General features: G+C 36.4%; 1 protein-coding gene across 1 annotated transcript in view; it reads left to right on the top strand.

The window, feature by feature from the left end:
• Positions 1 to 19,339, top strand: part of zmat4b (zinc finger, matrin-type 4b) — a 107,017-nt gene that overhangs the window by 72,046 nt on the left and 15,632 nt on the right. The window contains exon 4 of the mRNA XM_088935558.1: positions 2,212 to 2,368. Coding sequence (XP_088791684.1) covers positions 2,212 to 2,368 — 157 coding nt within the window. The remainder of the gene's footprint in view (positions 1 to 2,211; positions 2,369 to 19,339) is intronic.

Raw genomic sequence — 19,339 nt, 5'->3', positions numbered from 1 at the left:
TATGTGCTAGGACTGTATTAGCTGCATAATGTAAAATCTAATAACTGACTCTGATTGATCTGTAGCTAATGAAGCTACCACACTGACAGACATACAATGCTCTTTTAAGGACAAAGGTGGCAGCTGAAAACTGGTTAATGTGTACCCTTGTATGACTCAGCACACCATTACATTAGTAGTATTTGCTCTCAGTCACAACTTGTAACACTTGGGGGCTTTTTCATGTGTTTTATTTGTACTGGGATGTACGATTTTTTTGACTGCAGCAGAATAAAAGTTTAACAACTTCCAATGTTTGTTCTCTAGTACATAATTTTGAACTCCCAACTAAATATAATGAGTTTTTTAGCTTACAATTTGTAAATGTCCATATTCTGGAATAGTATGTTTTTAAAATCACCTACCACTTACTTTATGGTTTAGGTTTAAAAACAATACATATGCTAATTTAAGTTTAATACAACAACAGATTTGTTTTTTGTTGTATCTGAGTTTCTATCATTCATAAGTTTACCTTTAGATCAGCACCTAAGCTCTATGCTTTGGTTTATTCAAAATTAGACTGACTACTATTGTCCTGTGACACAGTATTCCAGGGGGAGGAAGAGTAAAAAAGGATATAGAAATAAAATGCATGCAAATGCCAAACTTCTAGTTCAAATCATGGGCAGAAATAAAATTTCAAAACTCATCACACCTGTCATCATTTTCACTCATTTTGACATTTTTTTATTTCCTTCCCCTCTATTTGAACACCCATTCATTAAACTTGAAAAACACAGTTCACTGTACCAATGTGAATCGTTTGTATGTGTCATGATCATTAAATTTCTTTTTTTTTTTGCTTACCTGATAAATATGTAATAGCAGCATGATGATCTACTTAGTTTTCATTGAAATACAAATATTGATTTGGAAAGATGGATGCTTAAAACAGCTTCCAACATGGCAGTGTGACTGCATGGCTGCTGTGATGCTATTGATTGAAGGCAGTTATGACAAAGATTCATGGCACACACTACTTTTTTATGTAATTGGCCATTTTCAGTAGTACTGTATCTTTTATTTGGCTTCTGTAAAATGGTACCATAAACCATTATTCCAATGATCCAATGATCTCAATGATCAATGAAATATAAGCAAGTGTACAGTACAACTAGAACCATAGGGAATGTTTCATGGTCAAGAAGGCCCTTACCAATCTCCAGTGTTCACCAGAGGATGCAAGCCAGCCATCATGGGCATAAGTGGTGCTCCCTCTGAGCTGAAATAGCACTCTCTAGATCAGTGGAGACAAACAACCAGCCTGCAGGCTGCATTTGACCTGCCAAGCTGGTCAGGCCCCTGTCTAAGGTTGGTAAGAAACTGAGTGGAGATACAGCCTGTGCCTTCCCTAAGTCTGCATAATACACACATGACATTGTGAAGCAAGCTCACTTGCTGCTGTTACTGTACCAGTGTTGCATGCACTGCTTTTACCTGTGGTTCCCTGTACTTGTTAAGCTGTAATTGCAGTGCTCAAGCATCTGTAAGGAAGAGGCTGACTGGATCCCTCTTGCTTTCACTGGCAGTGAGCTGGGGAACTGCTGCAGGGCTCTCCACACAACATAATTTATGTACTGTGATTTTTTCAATAACTTCATGTACTCAGAGGGCAATGAGTAGAGTATATTTACTACTGTACTACTGTACATTGGCATATAGTAAAGACACAATGATAATCACATTTTAAAGGAAATTACAGTTTGTTGCTGTAGAATACACACCAAAAACACAAAACACTCCAAATAAGAAATGCTATATTATACTACAGTATATGTATTGCATGCTTGAAGTACATTTGAATCAAACCTCGCATATCAAATGACACTTCTGCTCTAGATGTGTTGAATGGACTCCTCTCAGATGTAACCTTTCACAGCACAGGGGATTCACTGTGATCCCATTTAAATATGCACAAATTTCATTGTTGCTTAGCACATAGTTTTCACAATGTAGCTGGTTGAATGGGCCAGCTAACATTTTTAGATATACGTCATTATATTTATTAATTTAGCTGCCCCATTTATAAATGCATGTATGCCAGTTTCATAACCTAGTCCTTGGAATGAATCTTCCAGCTACTCAACAATGGAAACTTGCTGAATTAGTGGCTAACTTGCTAACTCACTCCCGTCCTCACTGCGACTTGGTTATTTTTTTTCTATACAGGGCAGTGAGGAGGGTGATGTGGACAAGAACAAATGCTGCACGCTGTGTAACATGTCTTTTACCTCGGCGGTGGTGGCACAGTCCCATTACCAGGGCAAAATCCATGCCAAGAGGCTAAAACTCTTGCTGGGGGAGCAGCCGGCAATAACTGCAAAAGGTAAGGCCTTTCAGCAAGGGCTGGAGAAAGAGTGGGCAACCCGAGTGATTTGGCTGCTCGTTAGAAGACAGCAAAAGCAAGGGAATGTCTTTGTTTTTGTGTGTTGGGAGGTATTCTTAGGCATAAATTTGGGGACAGGATTCAAGGTAACAAGAAGGCCACAATGATAGAAGCTCCTGATGTAACACACAAGATGATTTGGGCACAGGCCCATGAAGAACATGTAATAGGTTTATTCCATGCTGAAAAAAAGAAGAAAGAGAACACAACGTTTCGGCCGTGGAGCCTTCTTCAGGTGTGAGAGAGACAGGGCAGTAGGCAAAGGTAAAGTAGCGGGAGAACAAAGGTTGGGAGGGAGGAGGAGTGAGAGGCAGGAGCAGGGGACAGAAAGAGAGGCCAATCAAGAGGTGTGAAGTCAGAATGGGTGCAAAGAGGTGTGAAATGAAACTTCCAATGAAAGGAGAAAATTTAAAAGAACAGTAGTCTGTCGTTAAGGGAAGGGAGAATGTGTGATCCTAGCTGCAGAATAATTTTAGTTTTGGTGGTCTTTCTGAGAAAAGATGAACTACTACCTAGTTCATGAACTACTGAAGTAGATGAACTACTACCGCCATGAAGAACATTATCATTAATTAAGTATAAAAGTGCCAGAAATGTTTTTTTGCGCTCCAGAGAGTAGAGTGGGGTTTGTAAATAAATATAAATATAAGGAGAGTCAATGGAGGTTCCCACAAATACAGGAATAGGAATGTGTGTCTTTTCTGGTGCATGTATTTTATACGGTCATACTGAGTGAATGCTTTGTTCTGTTGTTTTATATTATTTATTCCTAAATACTGTACTGTCCAATTTTTTTTTCCTTTTTTTTCGTGCTAATGCCAACCGCTCAACAAAGGAAACTGGATGATTTAGTGGCCCACTCGCTTCAGATGCTCTTGGAGTATATACAGAAAAAAAACAAAATTTCAAAGGCACTTAATTATTGTGGCAACCCAGGATCTATTCTGGAAGCAGACTTTGCCAGGCAAAACTGCACCCTGTACTGGATGCAGGACACACATGCAAGGACAGTTTATTAGGTAAACAAATAAACCAAGCCTGCTTGTCCTGAGAGGTGGGAGGATACCAGAGCATCTGGCAAAAACCTATAAAAATGTGGGAAGAACACAAAAAGTACACAGAAGGCGCCACAGTTTGGAATCAAATCGAATCCAGGATCCAAGCACTATGAGGGAGCAGTGCTTACCGTCATGCCAGTATTTCCTTAAATTTGTATTTTCCTTTGGGATGTCATATAACTGTTAAGAATCTCCTACATTCTTTATCTATCTTTTTCAAGCAATCTGCTGAGCAAAGCTGCACAACTCATGTTTTCCTCATTGCAGCCAAGAACAAAGTGAAAAAGAAGCAGTGGGATGGGATTTAGTGTGAATAGCAGGTGCTGACTGAGCTCCCATTCTGTTATGGATTATTAACCATCCTTCAATGAGGATGGAGTACAGTCTGTAGTGATTGAGCAGGCAAGCTCATCTTGACTGAGTATTCTCACCTGTTTGTTTTGGACAAAAGAAAAGATTATTGTTTGATATAACCTTAGAAGTCAAAGTCAAATGATGCCTCCTAGTCCTTAAGAATTGTCATTTTGTAATCTTTATCCATTTGTCTCTATATGAGGAGACAAACGTGCAACAAGAGAACCTGGTGGGTAAGATGTGTGTAAAGAACTGCTAAGATTTCAGCAAGTAGATGCAAGTGCAGTGCTGGAGATGTTTTGGTGATGAATTTTGTGGGGTTCTTCAAAACATTTGCATGGAGATTGGATCCATTTGCTGACAGCAGTACATTTACTGCATTTCAATCATCAGAAAACAATTACAAGCAAGGAAGGGATATGCATTTAAAAATATACTTAATATGAAGATGTGTGTGATTGTATATTTTCAAGTGATCTTACTGGCATGACAAAACCTTAAATCTGGTGAACACTCCTTTGCACCTGTTTTGGATTCTTGGAGGTGCAATGTACCATATACTGTATCTGAAACCTTTTCCAAGTGCAAACAATCCCTGAGGCTCCCATATCTGTGCAAGGCTTGTTGTATCTCTGAGTTAAATATGCTCCAGTTCTTTTATTTTACCCATTGAGAAACACAGAGAAAGCCACATGTTTACAGTAATTTTGAATGTGCATCTCCCACTGACAACTCTTTGATATTCTGTATGAGCTTGTCTAAGCTTGTGCATTGCATTGGTAACTTGAAAGCTTCAGAAATCTTGAAACCCCAGCATATTATGCCTGAGGTTATGTGAAGTAAATGTTGAGGGATAAATACTGTAGCAAAGTCACATCAAGCCTTCTCAATAGTCACTGCAATCTATGTGCAGAAACTCTTGGATCTCAAAGGCAGCCCTGATTTTTTTTTTTTAGATGCACTGCAGAACATTAATTTCTCTTCTCCTTTTTTATACGTTTTTGTACTATGACACATGGCAGGCTTCTGTATTAGGGGCAAGCATGGAGGAGAATGTGCTACATCACCTATCAGAACAAATCAGTGTCCAGATCCAGCCAGTACTGAGTGGTAATTGACCCAGAAAACAAACACTTCAAGAAAAGTGCTATTGGTTGAGGTTAGGGCTAAAAAAAAAGATCACAGTGGAAGCTTTCAAGGATAGATGGGAATTTGTTCATGTTTTCAGTTACTGGGGCAGTCTGTGCTCTGTGTGTCTCTCTGTGATTTTGTGCGCATGTTTGTTTTATCTGTGGTGTTGTTTTCTCTCGTGCTTAAAATGCATCTCAATGATGAATACAATTTTAAGATGTTCTGTTAAGCAAAGATTCAATCCAGTATTTAGCCTAGAGACAGTTGTTAGTGTCCCTTTTAAAGCAAAAGGGAATTTATCAGTTACAAAAGCCCAGCTCCTGCTTTCTTCATTTAATGAAGGGAATGAATTGGAATTATCTATTTATTGAACTACATATGATACAGAACATGCCAGGGGATTTCATTAGCTGACATTATAAGACAGTAGGAACCAGGAATGTGATCATTACAGCTGCCCAAAGTGGCAAGCCATTCATTTCTGCTGTGATTATCAACCACCTGCTGTTTCTCAGCCATGAAAAAATGTTACTTGTTGGAGGAAGTAAAAGACCACAGTAGATACAGACACGATGAGATATGCTTCATGTGTTTTTAACCACTGATGACTTCACAGTCAAAGAAGCTGTTTAAATCAAAGGTTGTTTCTGATCAAATGTTGTCCATTCTGTTCCATTTTTGTGCTTTTATTCTTGCTGTACATTTATAATGTGTTCAGATACTAAGATATTCTTCTCAATTTCTTTATGGGGCAATAAGTCATTATCATTGGGAACATGTAATTTGCAGCTTTCTTCCAATGCAAAATTAGCATCACTTTTTCTATATCCAGATAAAATCCAGACAAACATTCAAACTGTGGTTTAAAATGAATAAATAGAAATGAATTTCCACCTCATTCTAGCTCCTCACCAGTACGTTTGTGTGGTTACTTTAAGAAATCTGAATGAGATTTTTTAGTTTTCTTCCACGATTATTTATTGCTTGAGTTCACAATGAAAATTGTTTTTAACACTTGTATTCCTTAAAAAAATCTAAAGTTTCCAGCAGGTTTTCTATCATTCTTTCAATGCTGACGGATGCAGTCATTACCTCAGCCATCTGTGGCTGCCGTTTTGAAATGAAAGGCACCAAAGTCCCAACTGAGGGATAAGAAACAAAGCTATCAATCAAGGAGTCACATTGGACGTTCTTTTCCCTGGGTGGAAACAACTCCCTCTAATTGATGTAACGTGATGAACTATCAAAATCCAAATATTGTAGATGTTTCAGGTTAATTTTACTTTGCTTTTTATGTTATTGTATATGCTAGTTATTATTATAGAGCATAAAATGACATCACATTCATGATAACAAGGAAGTTTACTCTTGAATGGTTAAGACCCTTTTAAATGTTTTTTTTTTTTTACAAGTCAGCCCAGACAAGGCAATTCATAAAAAACTCATTATAGTCTGAACAGGACGAGTACCATGGAAAAGTTCATACCAGTAGCGGACATAGATGCTCTTGTTAAATATGTTCTTGTTAAGGGATTTTTCACATCCTTGCCTTTTTTACACACATTTATACTTCTGCCTGACCTGTCTCTGCAGATTAACATACTGTACTGGAGCAATCACAAAAAAGAAGGTTTGCATTACTGTAGGTGATAACAGGATCATTCAAAACATTTGACAATATCTGAAATGCTGAAGGAACAGATGCTGACTAAGATCCATGAAAGGGATAGAATTATTCTGATTGCTGTTTATGCTGCTTGTTGATTAAAGGGTTGCTGCTACACTTTGTCCTCATCATCCTTTGTCGATAATGTCATGTAAAATCCTGAGTTATTAATGAAATGATAGATAGCAGATTTCAAAATCACATCTTTTCAGCATGTACTCTGTTCTTTAGCATAGTTGTATTTCAGCCTTGTAGAGTACAGTATTTTGTTTTTGAGGTGGCTTCCTAAGTTTGAAAACCTGTACATACAAGGTACAAAAAGTATATATTACTAGTTGGATTTCTGCGTGTCTAGTTGAAAATTTGATTAATATTTTACTTTTTGCGTGGGGCGTTGGTATAACAGAAACGTATCACAGAGTGTAGCTCAGAATTATGTTCAAGCAGCTAGAGACAGAAACAAATTTAGACCATATCTACAGTAATACTATACCAATATGTCTCTTTTTTGTTTATATAAATATGTTTTGCTTTTTATCTTTGTAAGACAGTGGTCTATTCCAAGCAATTGAGACATGTCAGACAATTACAAGATCAATTTGGGATTATTTGCTGGCAACTGTACTGTATGTTTGGGTTATTGATTTATACATAAGAATTTGCTGTGTGCTTGCAATGAGTTTGGTGTGTCTCTTAGGATTCTGAGTTATTTCAACTGAACGTCAGTCAGTACAAGAAAAATACAGGTTCAAAGAGTCATTGAAAAGATAATTATGTATGAAATTCAACAGACTCAGTCATTAGTTTTCATTTATCTTTACAACAAATAAGAAATATCTTTTAATACAAAAGCCTTCTGTTGCAATTATTATTGAACGTGTGGAGAACAGTCTACAATCGATAGGGCTTATTTCATAAATGCCAAACTGACTTAATACTGCACTTTATATTCCATTTGCTAGCAGGTCTAGTCACCAACAAAGACCACCTTTGTTTCCATGAGGGTGTTTTGCTTCTCTAAATGTTCTTATTTCATTAATTTTGTCCATTGAGTGCTTGTTTCAAAGTCATTAACATTTGATTTCCCCTGGTAAAATGTGCAGTAGACTATGTGCTTTCTTTTTATAAATTATAAGTAAATTAAAAATATGATTGACAGTCCAGGGCTTTTATAATTCTCTTAGCACTGTGACATAAAGGATTAATGACAATCCTAAATGTGTGTTTAGAATAAACTATATTAAGGAAATGTAAGAAAATGCAAGTTATCCCCACACATTAATGTTTGACATACAGTATTTCTCAGAAATTAGCCTAATACTGAATTCATTCATGTTTTATCCAGTGCTTATTAGCAACTCTTCGTTTATAAGTGCTTTTATTTTTGTAATTGAAAAATTTTGTTCTGTTAACTTCTTGGTTGGGAAGCATTTTTAAAGTTTTCTGCAGCTTTTTTCAAACCCTTATGCTTATTTTCTGCAGGATCACCCTTGGAAATTCATGCCTTGCTTTGTAGTCTACTTGTCAAGTTTGTTACCATAACTTGTAAGTGGCTTGCTTCCATGTGTTTTTCAAGTTATACTGTATAAAATGTTTATCAGCTTTCCCTGTTTTCCATCACTATCGTTTTCAAAAGGTTTTGTGAGTAGTCTTTTCGCTTAGTGCATCACTGAGTGCTCTTAAATATTTTTTAATTCACAGTATAATCACCTATTATTTACAATTTTAATACCCACAGTACCTGTTTTAGAATCACCAATTCTGTCTTTACAGCAATAATTTCTACGGAAAAATGAACAAGAGCAGACATGCTCCTTCGACACTCTCATCCATCAAGACATTCATCTTCAAAAGCTTTTAAATCTCAATGACATAGCTCTGTATCTTCTGACCTACTATTGGGTGTCTAATATTAGCTAACCTACAAAGTGCTGACTTCTGGGCTCTAAGTGGTTTGGGTTCAGCTTCTGTCTTTTTCACTTGTATCTGTTTTTATTTTAAGATTCCATCATCTATAAATATATCTCATAGTCTCCTTTACTGTGGAGCCCAAAAGTACTGAGTGTCCGCTCATTGATTTTAAAGTGCTTCTGCAGGTAGATTCTGTGAGTTCTAAGAAGATACAATCTATGTTGCTGCTCCCTTATCCATTATTCTTTGCTGATTTTATGAGAGGCAATAGATAACAACAATGTAATTTGTATCACATACAGTTTGATAACATATAATGAAAAGGCAGTGATGAATATGGTGAAGACTTTCATACCTCACACCAAAATGGTCCAAATTCCTCGTCAAAAAAAGTTTAAGCAATGCCATTCGTAAAGTGTAAATGTTTTATATAGGATACAGTGCCTCTCTACTGGGCACTATGATCTCAGGGTATTTCTTACCAGCTCTACCCACTGTCAAAATGCTAATGCATCCTTTTTCCTCTGCTCATATGTGATCCACAGAAACCTGTTTAGGAAGATTGAATGCAAACTCTGAACCCTTTTAATTAGTGGCTTTCATCGAATGATACAAGAAAACCGATACCAGACAAATTAATTTAGGAAATACAGTAGGGCAGTAAGAATTGTTTTGAAGTCATAATTACATTGCAATAAACAGCATACGCCCAGCAGTAAAATGATATTGATTATGACTAATGGTCCTCACAAAATAAATTGTATCTGTAAACTCATTAAATTTATACTCTGCATGTTTCAGCTATTTTCATGTTTATTGTGCGTAAAATCTGCTGACTGATTTCTTTTCTTGGTGGACATCTAAAAAAACACAATGCCTTAAATGGTCGATCGATTAACTGAGACAAGGAAAAATCATTGGAGTTGGATTAGAAATAATACTTTTGCAAATTGAGATTGAATTAAGAGATGCTGCCTCACAACTCTGGGGTCTTGGATTGATTTCTGGACTGGAGTGTCATCTGTGTGAAGTGTCCATGTTCTTTATGTCTGTCCTGGCTTTCTCCAAGTGTTCCTGTCTTCTTCTTTCCAAAGACATGGTGTCTAGGTTCTTTGATGTCTGTAAAATATTCCTGTGTGTGTGTGCCCTGTGATTTACTGTCATCCCAATGAGGGTGTCATTCTGCCTTGTACCTTATGGTTCCTGGACAGGTGCTGGGTTACTGCAACCATTGCCAGGAAGAAGCATCTTTCTGAAGAGTCTTTTTTGGATGACATATTAGAATTCAGTAACAATTTTATTATTCTATGCAACAATAAAAATGTATAAATTAAAGACTGGACCTAGTCAGTGTTTGGGGAAATGACCTGCAGGCTCAAAACAAATAAATAGAACCACTGGTATCACAGCAGCTGGTCAAATGTTTTTATCGCAAACAGTTGTAGGCTGAAATTATTAACATTCAGATCAGATTACCAGTGTGTGTGTGTTTGATGCATTTTAGCAATAAATAATTTGTTGCATATATTTCAATGCCTCCAATAATTAGCAATCAAAATGATCTTGGTATGCCAGGCTGCTGAGCATAGCAAATAATAAAAGTGCTTTAACTTTTTTTTACTGTTTATTATTCTTACTGAGTTGTTTAACTGTAAGTAGACGTTTGTAGTTGATCTGTTAGCCTAATGAGATTATTACTATCAAATGATTAATAATTATTGTTCATGAGAATAGAGGCTGTTTAATGTCACTGTTGTACCAGAATCGTTGCATAAGCAATAGCAATGTACTGTAACTGACTTTCTGTTTTTTTACTATTTAGTTCAGCTTTCATTTAATGATTTTCTTGATTGATTAATACTGTTTCCCCCTTCGTTTTGATAGTGTTTGTGATAGCCTTTAAACTTGAGCAGTACCGCAATGTAAACGTTTATGAACAGTGAGCCAATGGAAATATAAGCTATGATTCTGAACACAGGCATTTTTACAGTACATATACTAAATTGTAATTTGGTTCCTAGACTATAACTGAACTGATTACAAGTGAGGTTATTCAAGTTGTCAACGGCTGTTAATGAAGAGGTTTATGCACTTAGAATGACTTTTATCCAGCATACAGATTTACTGTACGTGAATCCATGTGAGCAAGCACTCGTTACACAAATTTTAGTAACAATCTATGAGACTAACTTGTTTTAAAAGGAGTGAAAGATGTGTTTTGCATTTCTAGTTTAACATTGCCTATAGAACATGTATGCCTCCTTTCCAAACTAATGCATTTTGTGGCCTAGCAGCCTGAAAGCAAGAAAAATGAAAAATTAAACTTAAGAAAATGGGTTGGATACCTGTACATTGATAATTGCATGTTTCTTTGACAGTTTCCCGTCTATATACTTAGCACTGCTTTTACATTAAGAGTATTAAAAGACTGTTGTACACTTAGGACTTTTCTTTCGAGCATGAATTTAGTTCATGAATGTATGAGGAATAAGCCATGTAATTCTTTAGCTTTTGTGTTTCTGCAGTTGTTACCTATTGTGCATTATAGGCACACAGCAATGAACTGTGCCTGGATGGGCATTAAAGGTTCCAGATTTCACAGATGTTAACTTGTTTTTATTTTTCCCAAGATGACTATTCCTGTCATCCCTGTGGCTGATTGGAGTGGTAAAGGGCGATTCCTTCAATTTGATTTTTTTTTAAATGAGGCAATGCCTCAGACACAGGACATGAAAAGCCTAAGTGTAGCATAGTTTATAATGAAGAACCCTGTCATAATGCCTAACCCAGTGCACAAGGGGAACATAATTATGTGGAAGGCATAATGCCTCAGTGGTGATTCTCAGAGCATTAGTTTTCCACCCAGCAGAGTGTAACAAATCCCACAGATCACCAAATTAATTGAATGTTTCCACAGCTCGGCTGAAGGATTTCACGTGCGTGGCTGTGAGACAACAGAATGGTTTGGAGAGGGTTTCCCAGGTTTAAACTCAGGGTTTTATGAGAATACTTCTGAAGACCTGAAGTTTTAATAAAGACCTTTATATCTAAGGGTTGCTCTAATATAGACAATACTACAGACAATATGAGAGTGAAAAGTCCAGAAATTGCAAATGATATGAGAAAAATATACTTCGACTCTGAGGTACTTTATATGACAGGTGTTTATATAAAAGACAGAGTACTTGAATGTATGGCATGATATATGACTAATAAAGCAAAGTTAAATAACTGTATAAGCAAAGACAACTGCCAACTGTATAATCAAAGGAACTTTCATATGCCATCTCAGCGCATTTTGAAAAGACAATAACATCTAGCACTCTCATTTAATAAAACGTAACTAATCTTGCAGTTTATTGTTGGTGACATTCCTGAGACTGCCCCTACAGTATTTGTTCTGTTATGTGATAGGCAACAGAAAACTACAGCAGTACCACAGAGTACATCAAAGGGCACACCAGTAGAGCATACCATGTCCCTCTTTCCAGAAGCACAGTGAATAGTATTTGTTATAGAGTCTCAAAAGAACGTCTACGTTTTATGATTGTAAAGGGTCACCAATGTGCAATATCAGCACAAAAACAGCTGTTCAACATCTGAAGAAGTTTAAACCCATGCTTTGGGCATAGCCAATGCATGGTCTATAAAATTGGAACTTCTTATTTTATTTTTTTTAATATAAAGAACAGTTAGGTACATCTTCTTCTCTATTTTCACCCTGTAATGCATGCCTACAGCAATCTGTGGATCACAGAGCTTCAATTTCATACCTTGCCTGGAATACTGAACATAAAGGACAAAACAATAGAGCTGGCCTCTTTTCTCTATACTCGCATATTGAAATATTCATATAAACCACAGGCAAACAGTTCTTTCTGGCACAGGGACATACCTTTGGTAGATAAAGACATGCCTTAGGGCACATTCTGGCATAATTTGAAGTTGCCCTCTAAAAACCCTGACCATCAGTCCACCCACTTTTAATTTATTGACAGAAATGATTTTCCTGCTCAGAGAAGTTTCCCAATGGATCCCACTGGCACTCCCAGGTGTGTACTTTTCCCTCAGGGTAGAACAGGCTCCCTCTTTGAGACCATCTCTCCAGTTCTAAATATTGTCATCTGTGCAGTAGAAGTAGATTTGGCTTACTGGCATTACTGCTGCTAAGAGAATGGTCGCTTCATGCTGACAGCCTCCACATTCCCTACCATGGCATCAGTGGACCCTATACTTTTCTTAATGTCGTATTATGTTGTGATCTCCATTGTGACAAACAGGGAAGGGATCTCTGAAGGCAGGGGTGAGGTGGTGCCTCCAAAGGTGTGTTGAATATGGAGATTCTTGGCCTTCTCTGTTGTTGGGGAAGAAGGGAGTTGCCACCTAGAACGGAATGATAATTGATGGAGTATCTGTTGTTAAATTGTATTATTTTGCTCCCTGTACACAAAATATTAAAAGCAATTCAATTCAAAATACTTTATTCATCAATTGCACAGGAAAAATACACTCCTTATCCTTAAAACAAAATTTTAAACTTTAAGCTCTCCTCCCTTTACTTTTTTTGCAACATTTTAAACTCCACAAAAAAGGTTGCATTTCCTTAAAGCCAAAAAATACCTGCTGTCCTACATTATAAAATAACACAAAGAATTTCATTGCCTCCTGGAAAATGCAAACCGTCAACCTTAGCTCCTGACAGGTTTTTCCTAAAAGCAAGAAAACTTAAATCAATACAGAAAGATTTTCATTGCTGGCTGGTATTTATATCCTGTTGGAACCCACAATGGCTGACATAACATAGCACTTCAAAGTTCTTTATATGCCTCTAGGTGCTACTAAAAGTAGAATGCTATACTAAAGCACAGTAGTATTTAAGCAGTCAACTTCACCTTCTATAATCACTATATCTATTTTAAGCACCATTGTAAGAAGAATGCTCAGGAACAACTCATTACTTCTGTTCTGTTATTTACATGGATCCATAGAGGCATATGAAATAACCCTGTTCTTTTAATTTTTTTGTGATTTTAACAGGTTCTTAAAAAATGCAGTCTCTTAATTTATATATAATAAAGTGTACTAATTACAGGTACGGTTTAGGTATTACCAAAGGTAATTTTGCATAATTTTATAATTTCTTCAATATGAGCTTAAGTCAGGTGTCTGCATACATTTTTTTTCTTTTATTGAACAAGAGTAAAAGGGATGTTATTTTATGGAACAAAAAGCTTAAACTTTTTTGTTATTAATATACACAATGATTTGAAATGATTAACAATATTACAACATTAAAGGCAGGTAGACAGGAAAAAATGCTACAGTTGGCAGTTGCAGTTACTTTACAGATAAGTCATTAGCAAATTTTTTTCTGGAGTTAAAAGCAAGAAATATAGGTTTTAGCAATGTCTCTGTCCTTAACATAGCTTCCTCACCTTTCTGGAATCATAATTCTACATGCACACAGTACACAAGTGTTACTACGCTTTACTTAATTTTAACAACTCTACGAATCTTCTATAATTTATGTGATTTGTCCTGTTCTATTAGTAGCTATTAAAAAGTGTCTTAATAGTTCACATTGAGTTAAAACTAACTTGGCCTGCATGTTAATTTACAGAAGTAGTTTGCTGGCTAATATACAGTAATTAAGCAAGGTTGCCAGGTACAAATGATAACTATAGAGAACAACTACGAAGTGTGCCACTGTCACTGCGCTTGACAAGGTGATTTCATTCCACTTGAGAGGCTCCATTACATTCACAACTAGTTGAAAACAGAAGATAGAGCACTTATGCTGCATTATTTCACTTTTTTTTGTAAAAAATAAACGTCACAGGAGGACACTGGTGTGGACAATTGATTGTGGGAGGCAGATATCCTGAAGAGATAAAGAAATTGCCAAATTACAGCTTTTGCATTGCACACCACTTGTGGTGATAATGCTTCCCATTGTATTGATTATTCCTGTGTATTATTTTAGCTTACTGTGTATCCTTCTGCATCACTAAATGTCTACCAAGATTCACTACAAGTATGTATTATATATTAATATTCTTAATAATGTTACCAAATATTTCATACAAACAAATACTACAAGGAATACTATGAAGAATGTTTTAAGGTGTGTTTTATTAAATCCATGACATCATAATAAATGTGAGTTAATGGAATTAATATATCTGTGTATTCAGACTCTACCAGAAGCACAATACAGGAACAAGGATCTTTTAATAGGTCTCCAGGAAAACAGACACCTTAAAGCAGAAATAGTGCTTAGTATAGTGCCTAGCTCTTCTTTGAGCTCAACCTAAACCTCTTCTGTATATAACAGTCCAGCTGCTTGACAGTACCAAAAAACTGAAAATGAATTAGCTTCAGGCTCCTTGGTCACTCCCTTCTGCTTTTGCTGCAATTCAAATAAACTGTTCTGTGTACATCTCCTGAATTTTAACTGTCGCCCAACCAATGGTCTACTCTAATTGGTTATGTGATTGAAGTCAGCATGTCCCCACAGCTTTCTAGGAATGTAGTTCAGACACAATCCTCTCACTATGAATATAGACAGAACGTAATATACTGAGCATCAAATAAAGTTTACCATCCTATATATGTCTCTATATTTTTAGAAACATAACATTTTGCACATTGATTAAATAATTTTGGTACTACTGTACTTTGCTTAATTGATTGTTCATTATAAACTGTGATACATGTGACTAACCTTTACTGTTGCAAAAGGAAAGATTTACCTAATTAAAAGTGTTGATGGGTGATAAGGTGCATCTGTTTGGCAAGGCTGTTATTCATTTTGTAAGAAAGGTAATGTTACAGAAGCAGCTTGAGGACATATCTTGGCTTGTTGGAATGTTGACATATCAAGGTAATCCCAGAGGAAGAGAAGCAATTGAGGTCACAAGACTTGATCTATATATAGGGCCTTGCAGTGTGTTTTTGCAACTCATTACAAGTGGAGTTCTGTAGCAACTAGACACTTCTGGCCAGACTACTGCACTTGTACCTCCTCATCGATTGATTTGTTATACTCAAATAAAGAATCATTTTGCCACACTGACATTGTCACTTACATTCAATCAATCAAAGTTTATCAAATGCACAACAATAGAGCGTGCAGCATGTCTTTTCTGTGAGCTCACCGGGGGGAGATAAAAATAAAAATCACAAAATTAAAAGTTACAGAACAAGGTTGCATAATAATAGTGCAATACAAATTTAATTAAAAAAAATCAATATAAATAGAACTGCTACATATCCAGGGTGTATGCAATACATTATGTCCAAATAGTGCCATATGTAGTGTGCCAAATACAATGGAAAACTGTATGTATGGCTGCTGAAGGTGACAGCTTAGCTGTTTAGCAGTCTTATTGCCTGGAGGTAGAAGCTGTTCCGTAATCTGTTGGTCTTTGACTGAATGCTTCGATACCGTTTACCGGACGGTAGGAGAGAAAACATTTTATGACTTGGATGACTGGGGTCCTTGAGCATAGACCTGGCCTTCTTAAGACGTCTAGCTGAGTAGATATCCTGGATGTTTGGTAGCTCACAGCCGGTAATGAGCTGCGCTGACTTCACCACCTTCTGCAGTGTTTTGCGATCCAGGGCGGAGCAGCTCCCACACCAGGCAGTGATGCAGCCAGTCAGGATACTCTCAATTGTGCACCTGTAGAAGTTGGTCTGGATATGTGATGGCATGCCAAATTTCTTTAGCCTGTGGAGAAAGAATAGGTGCTGCCGTGCTGTTTTGACCACGGTGATGGTGTGGTGAGACCAGGTTAAGTCCTCGGTGATGTTAACTCCCAGGAACTTAAAACTGCTGTCCCTCTCCACTGCAGTCCCGTTGATATAGATAGGTATGTGACCTCCTCCCTGACATTTCCTATAATAATATATATCACACATTATATACAGTATATACAGTAATAATACCATTAGTGTGATCAGCACAAAACCTTGATTTTCTGTTAAAATGGATTTGGCTCCACTGCTGGCAAGTCTACATGAGATGACTTAATTCAGCCTCCAACATACCAATGACACAAAAGCATTGCTGTCTAAGCAGGGTATATTGGTTCGTTTCTGTTATTTTTTCTTGATTTTCAATAGGCTTGACCTTGAACAAGCTAAATCCCCTCATCTGAATTAACTCTATTGAGGTACGTCTTTAAGAAACAAAGTCAATTGATTGTATCATGGTTAGTTATGAATGACCAAACTGACACCAAAAACATTTAATCAATCTCTACAATCCATATACTTTTTCTTAAATCATACATGAATAAATAGCATGAAAAATTAAGTTGATTCTCGATATAAATCAAACACACTTAATTTTGTTCAGTGCTCTGCTTTTAAACTGTCAATCAAGGAAGTAGAAATTAGAAACAAAACTCAATCACCTTGTTGAGCAGACAGAATTACAGAGCTTGATTTAATTTTAATTGATTAGTTTAATGTATTGTACAGTAGGTCTGTCATATTTTCTTTAAATAATGAATTTTTCTATTTGTTCTCTAGCCTGTTGTCATCCTCCACAAAATCCTGACATTTTAAACACACTTTGATTCCAACACCTACATTAGCTTTATTTTTTGCCTTAAGATTTTCCAACTTCTTTTAGTTACTGAAGTTAATTGTCCCAATTAATCTGACACTGTGGACATATGGTACAATTACAAGCCAGCTACTCTGTACAATGATTTTAATCCAAGATAAGAAAATAGTATCATCAATATAGTTGCAGCTAAACTTCCCTGCAACACTGTAAGGAGATATTAAAGGAATTGCAGTATAATCTGATGAATCCTCACGTGCACAGCTTGTTTTTTAGTCATTCTCTTTTAAATGAATCTTGTTTAAAGTACTAGCCTACAGGTCTGCCAAGTGTGGCAGGTCTCTAGACATAAAATATTGCCAAGATGCAGTATTGTCTTGAGGACACAGTTTCAGTTTCTTTAGAAACAGAGGAACCTTCTTGTTACAATATTGAGAAGAAAATTAAATAGAACGGTAAAAGGTAAAAGTTTGGAAAACATGGGAGGACATATTCTCTGCTTCATGTTGATGATGAAGATGGGACAGATTACTTGTAAAAAAGATTCTAAATTGAAAGAAACTGTTCTTCACATCAGTTTCTTGTGGTTACTTACTGATCCAGGAACCTTTTCTAGAAGCTTGTTTCATGATCACAAAACCAAAAGACAACCTCCTGTTTTCAGCTCTAAATAGTCACCTCTTAGTTGCCATGTGGTGCCATCAGTTAATTGTATTTGCTATTAGTCATGTTTGGTTCTCTGGTTTGCATTTTGTCGATACCTTCAAGATTTTCATTGTTTTATTATACTTTTTCTGTTTACAACTAAAGAGAAATGGTGTTTTTAACAACTTTGTGTAAGACAATCCTTTAAGTTTCCCTACTGATTCCATGGAATGGGTGCCCTTTTGTATCAATCTTTTATAAAGTATAAATGATGGGAATGCTTTTCATTTTAAATTTAAGGTGTGATGGCTTTCGTATTAATACTGCAAATCATGCCAGGGTCTGGTATTTATGATGCATGTATGGCTTTTTCTCAAGTATACTGTATATCAGTGTAATACTGAATTTCCTACAGATAATGCTGTGGGGGGAATGGATAGACTCAGTCCCAGAGTCCCATTTCAAGATTTTTATTTTCGGGTTAGGAGACAATTAGGTTTTCAACCAAACAGAGGAGAAATTGATCTGATGAAAGACTATGAAGAAACTGGAGAATATTCTTCTAGGTTTTTGTTGTTCAAGTATTTTACACTTTAGAATGCCTGCCTGGAGAATAAATGGTGTCTAATCCAATCAAGCTACACGATTAATTTGTAATGGAATATTTTGTTACTGTTTTCTGTTGTGGCAGGACAGCTTAAGAGTCAGAATTGACATGCAACTGACGGATGCTACTATATACAGCCTCTAATTCTTGTAAATAGCCACACTAGGGGTTATTAAATTAATAATTGGGTAAATGTTAAAACCCTTGGAATTTCTCATATATATTCTCATATAAGTGCAATTAGGCTTTTGTTTCGGTTTTAAAGGGTGGCCATGGTGCTAGTGGATGTTGGGGGTTTTGGGTGCTGTTTATTTGTTGAAGAGGATCCTGAAAAGGCCTACAATAAAGCATTCTAGACTTTGTCACCATCATGAGTTTTGTGCTTGCAGACTCTTGGGACATACCATGTTAAAGATAGGACCTGTGACATCTGTCTTGCTGTCTGTGTAGCAGATCAGTTGTAGTTAATTTTTTTTCTTAACATTTATGATGCTTGTGAACCATTTCTTCGAGGCAGAAACGAGTTAGAGGAATTCATCAAGCTAGCTACATGTTAGACATATCTAACATTGCTTAAATAAGGTTTTCTAAATGTGAACAAAGAGGTTTTGATGTACTAAATCTAATTCTTCCTTATTTTCTTCAATGATTCATTTGTTATCCAGCCTCTTATCATCCTCCACAAGCTGTGGATATTTCAAACACACTTTGATTCAGACACCTACATCAGCTTAATTCTTGGGTTCAGAATTCCACCTCCCTTTATTTACAAGAGTTAATTGGACCAATTAATCAGATACTGTGGAACTTTTCCACAATTGCCTGTCAGCTGCTGTTTTAATGCAGTGACTGCATTGGCTTCAGAGCTTTGTGCAACACCCACTTCTTTCTTCACCAAATTCTCTTATTGTCAGCTTTGCTGTAGCTTGCTTTTGTGGACTTAGTTAGAATGGCAATGCAAAAC

Source organism: Atractosteus spatula, chromosome 2 (genome assembly GCF_055471065.1).
Source record: "Atractosteus spatula isolate fAtrSpa1 chromosome 2, fAtrSpa1.hap1, whole genome shotgun sequence".
Classification (NCBI taxonomy): Eukaryota; Metazoa; Chordata; class Actinopteri; order Semionotiformes; family Lepisosteidae; genus Atractosteus; species Atractosteus spatula.
The sequence above is the reverse complement of the archived record's forward strand: the minus strand, read 5'-3'. Positions and strand labels throughout refer to the sequence as shown.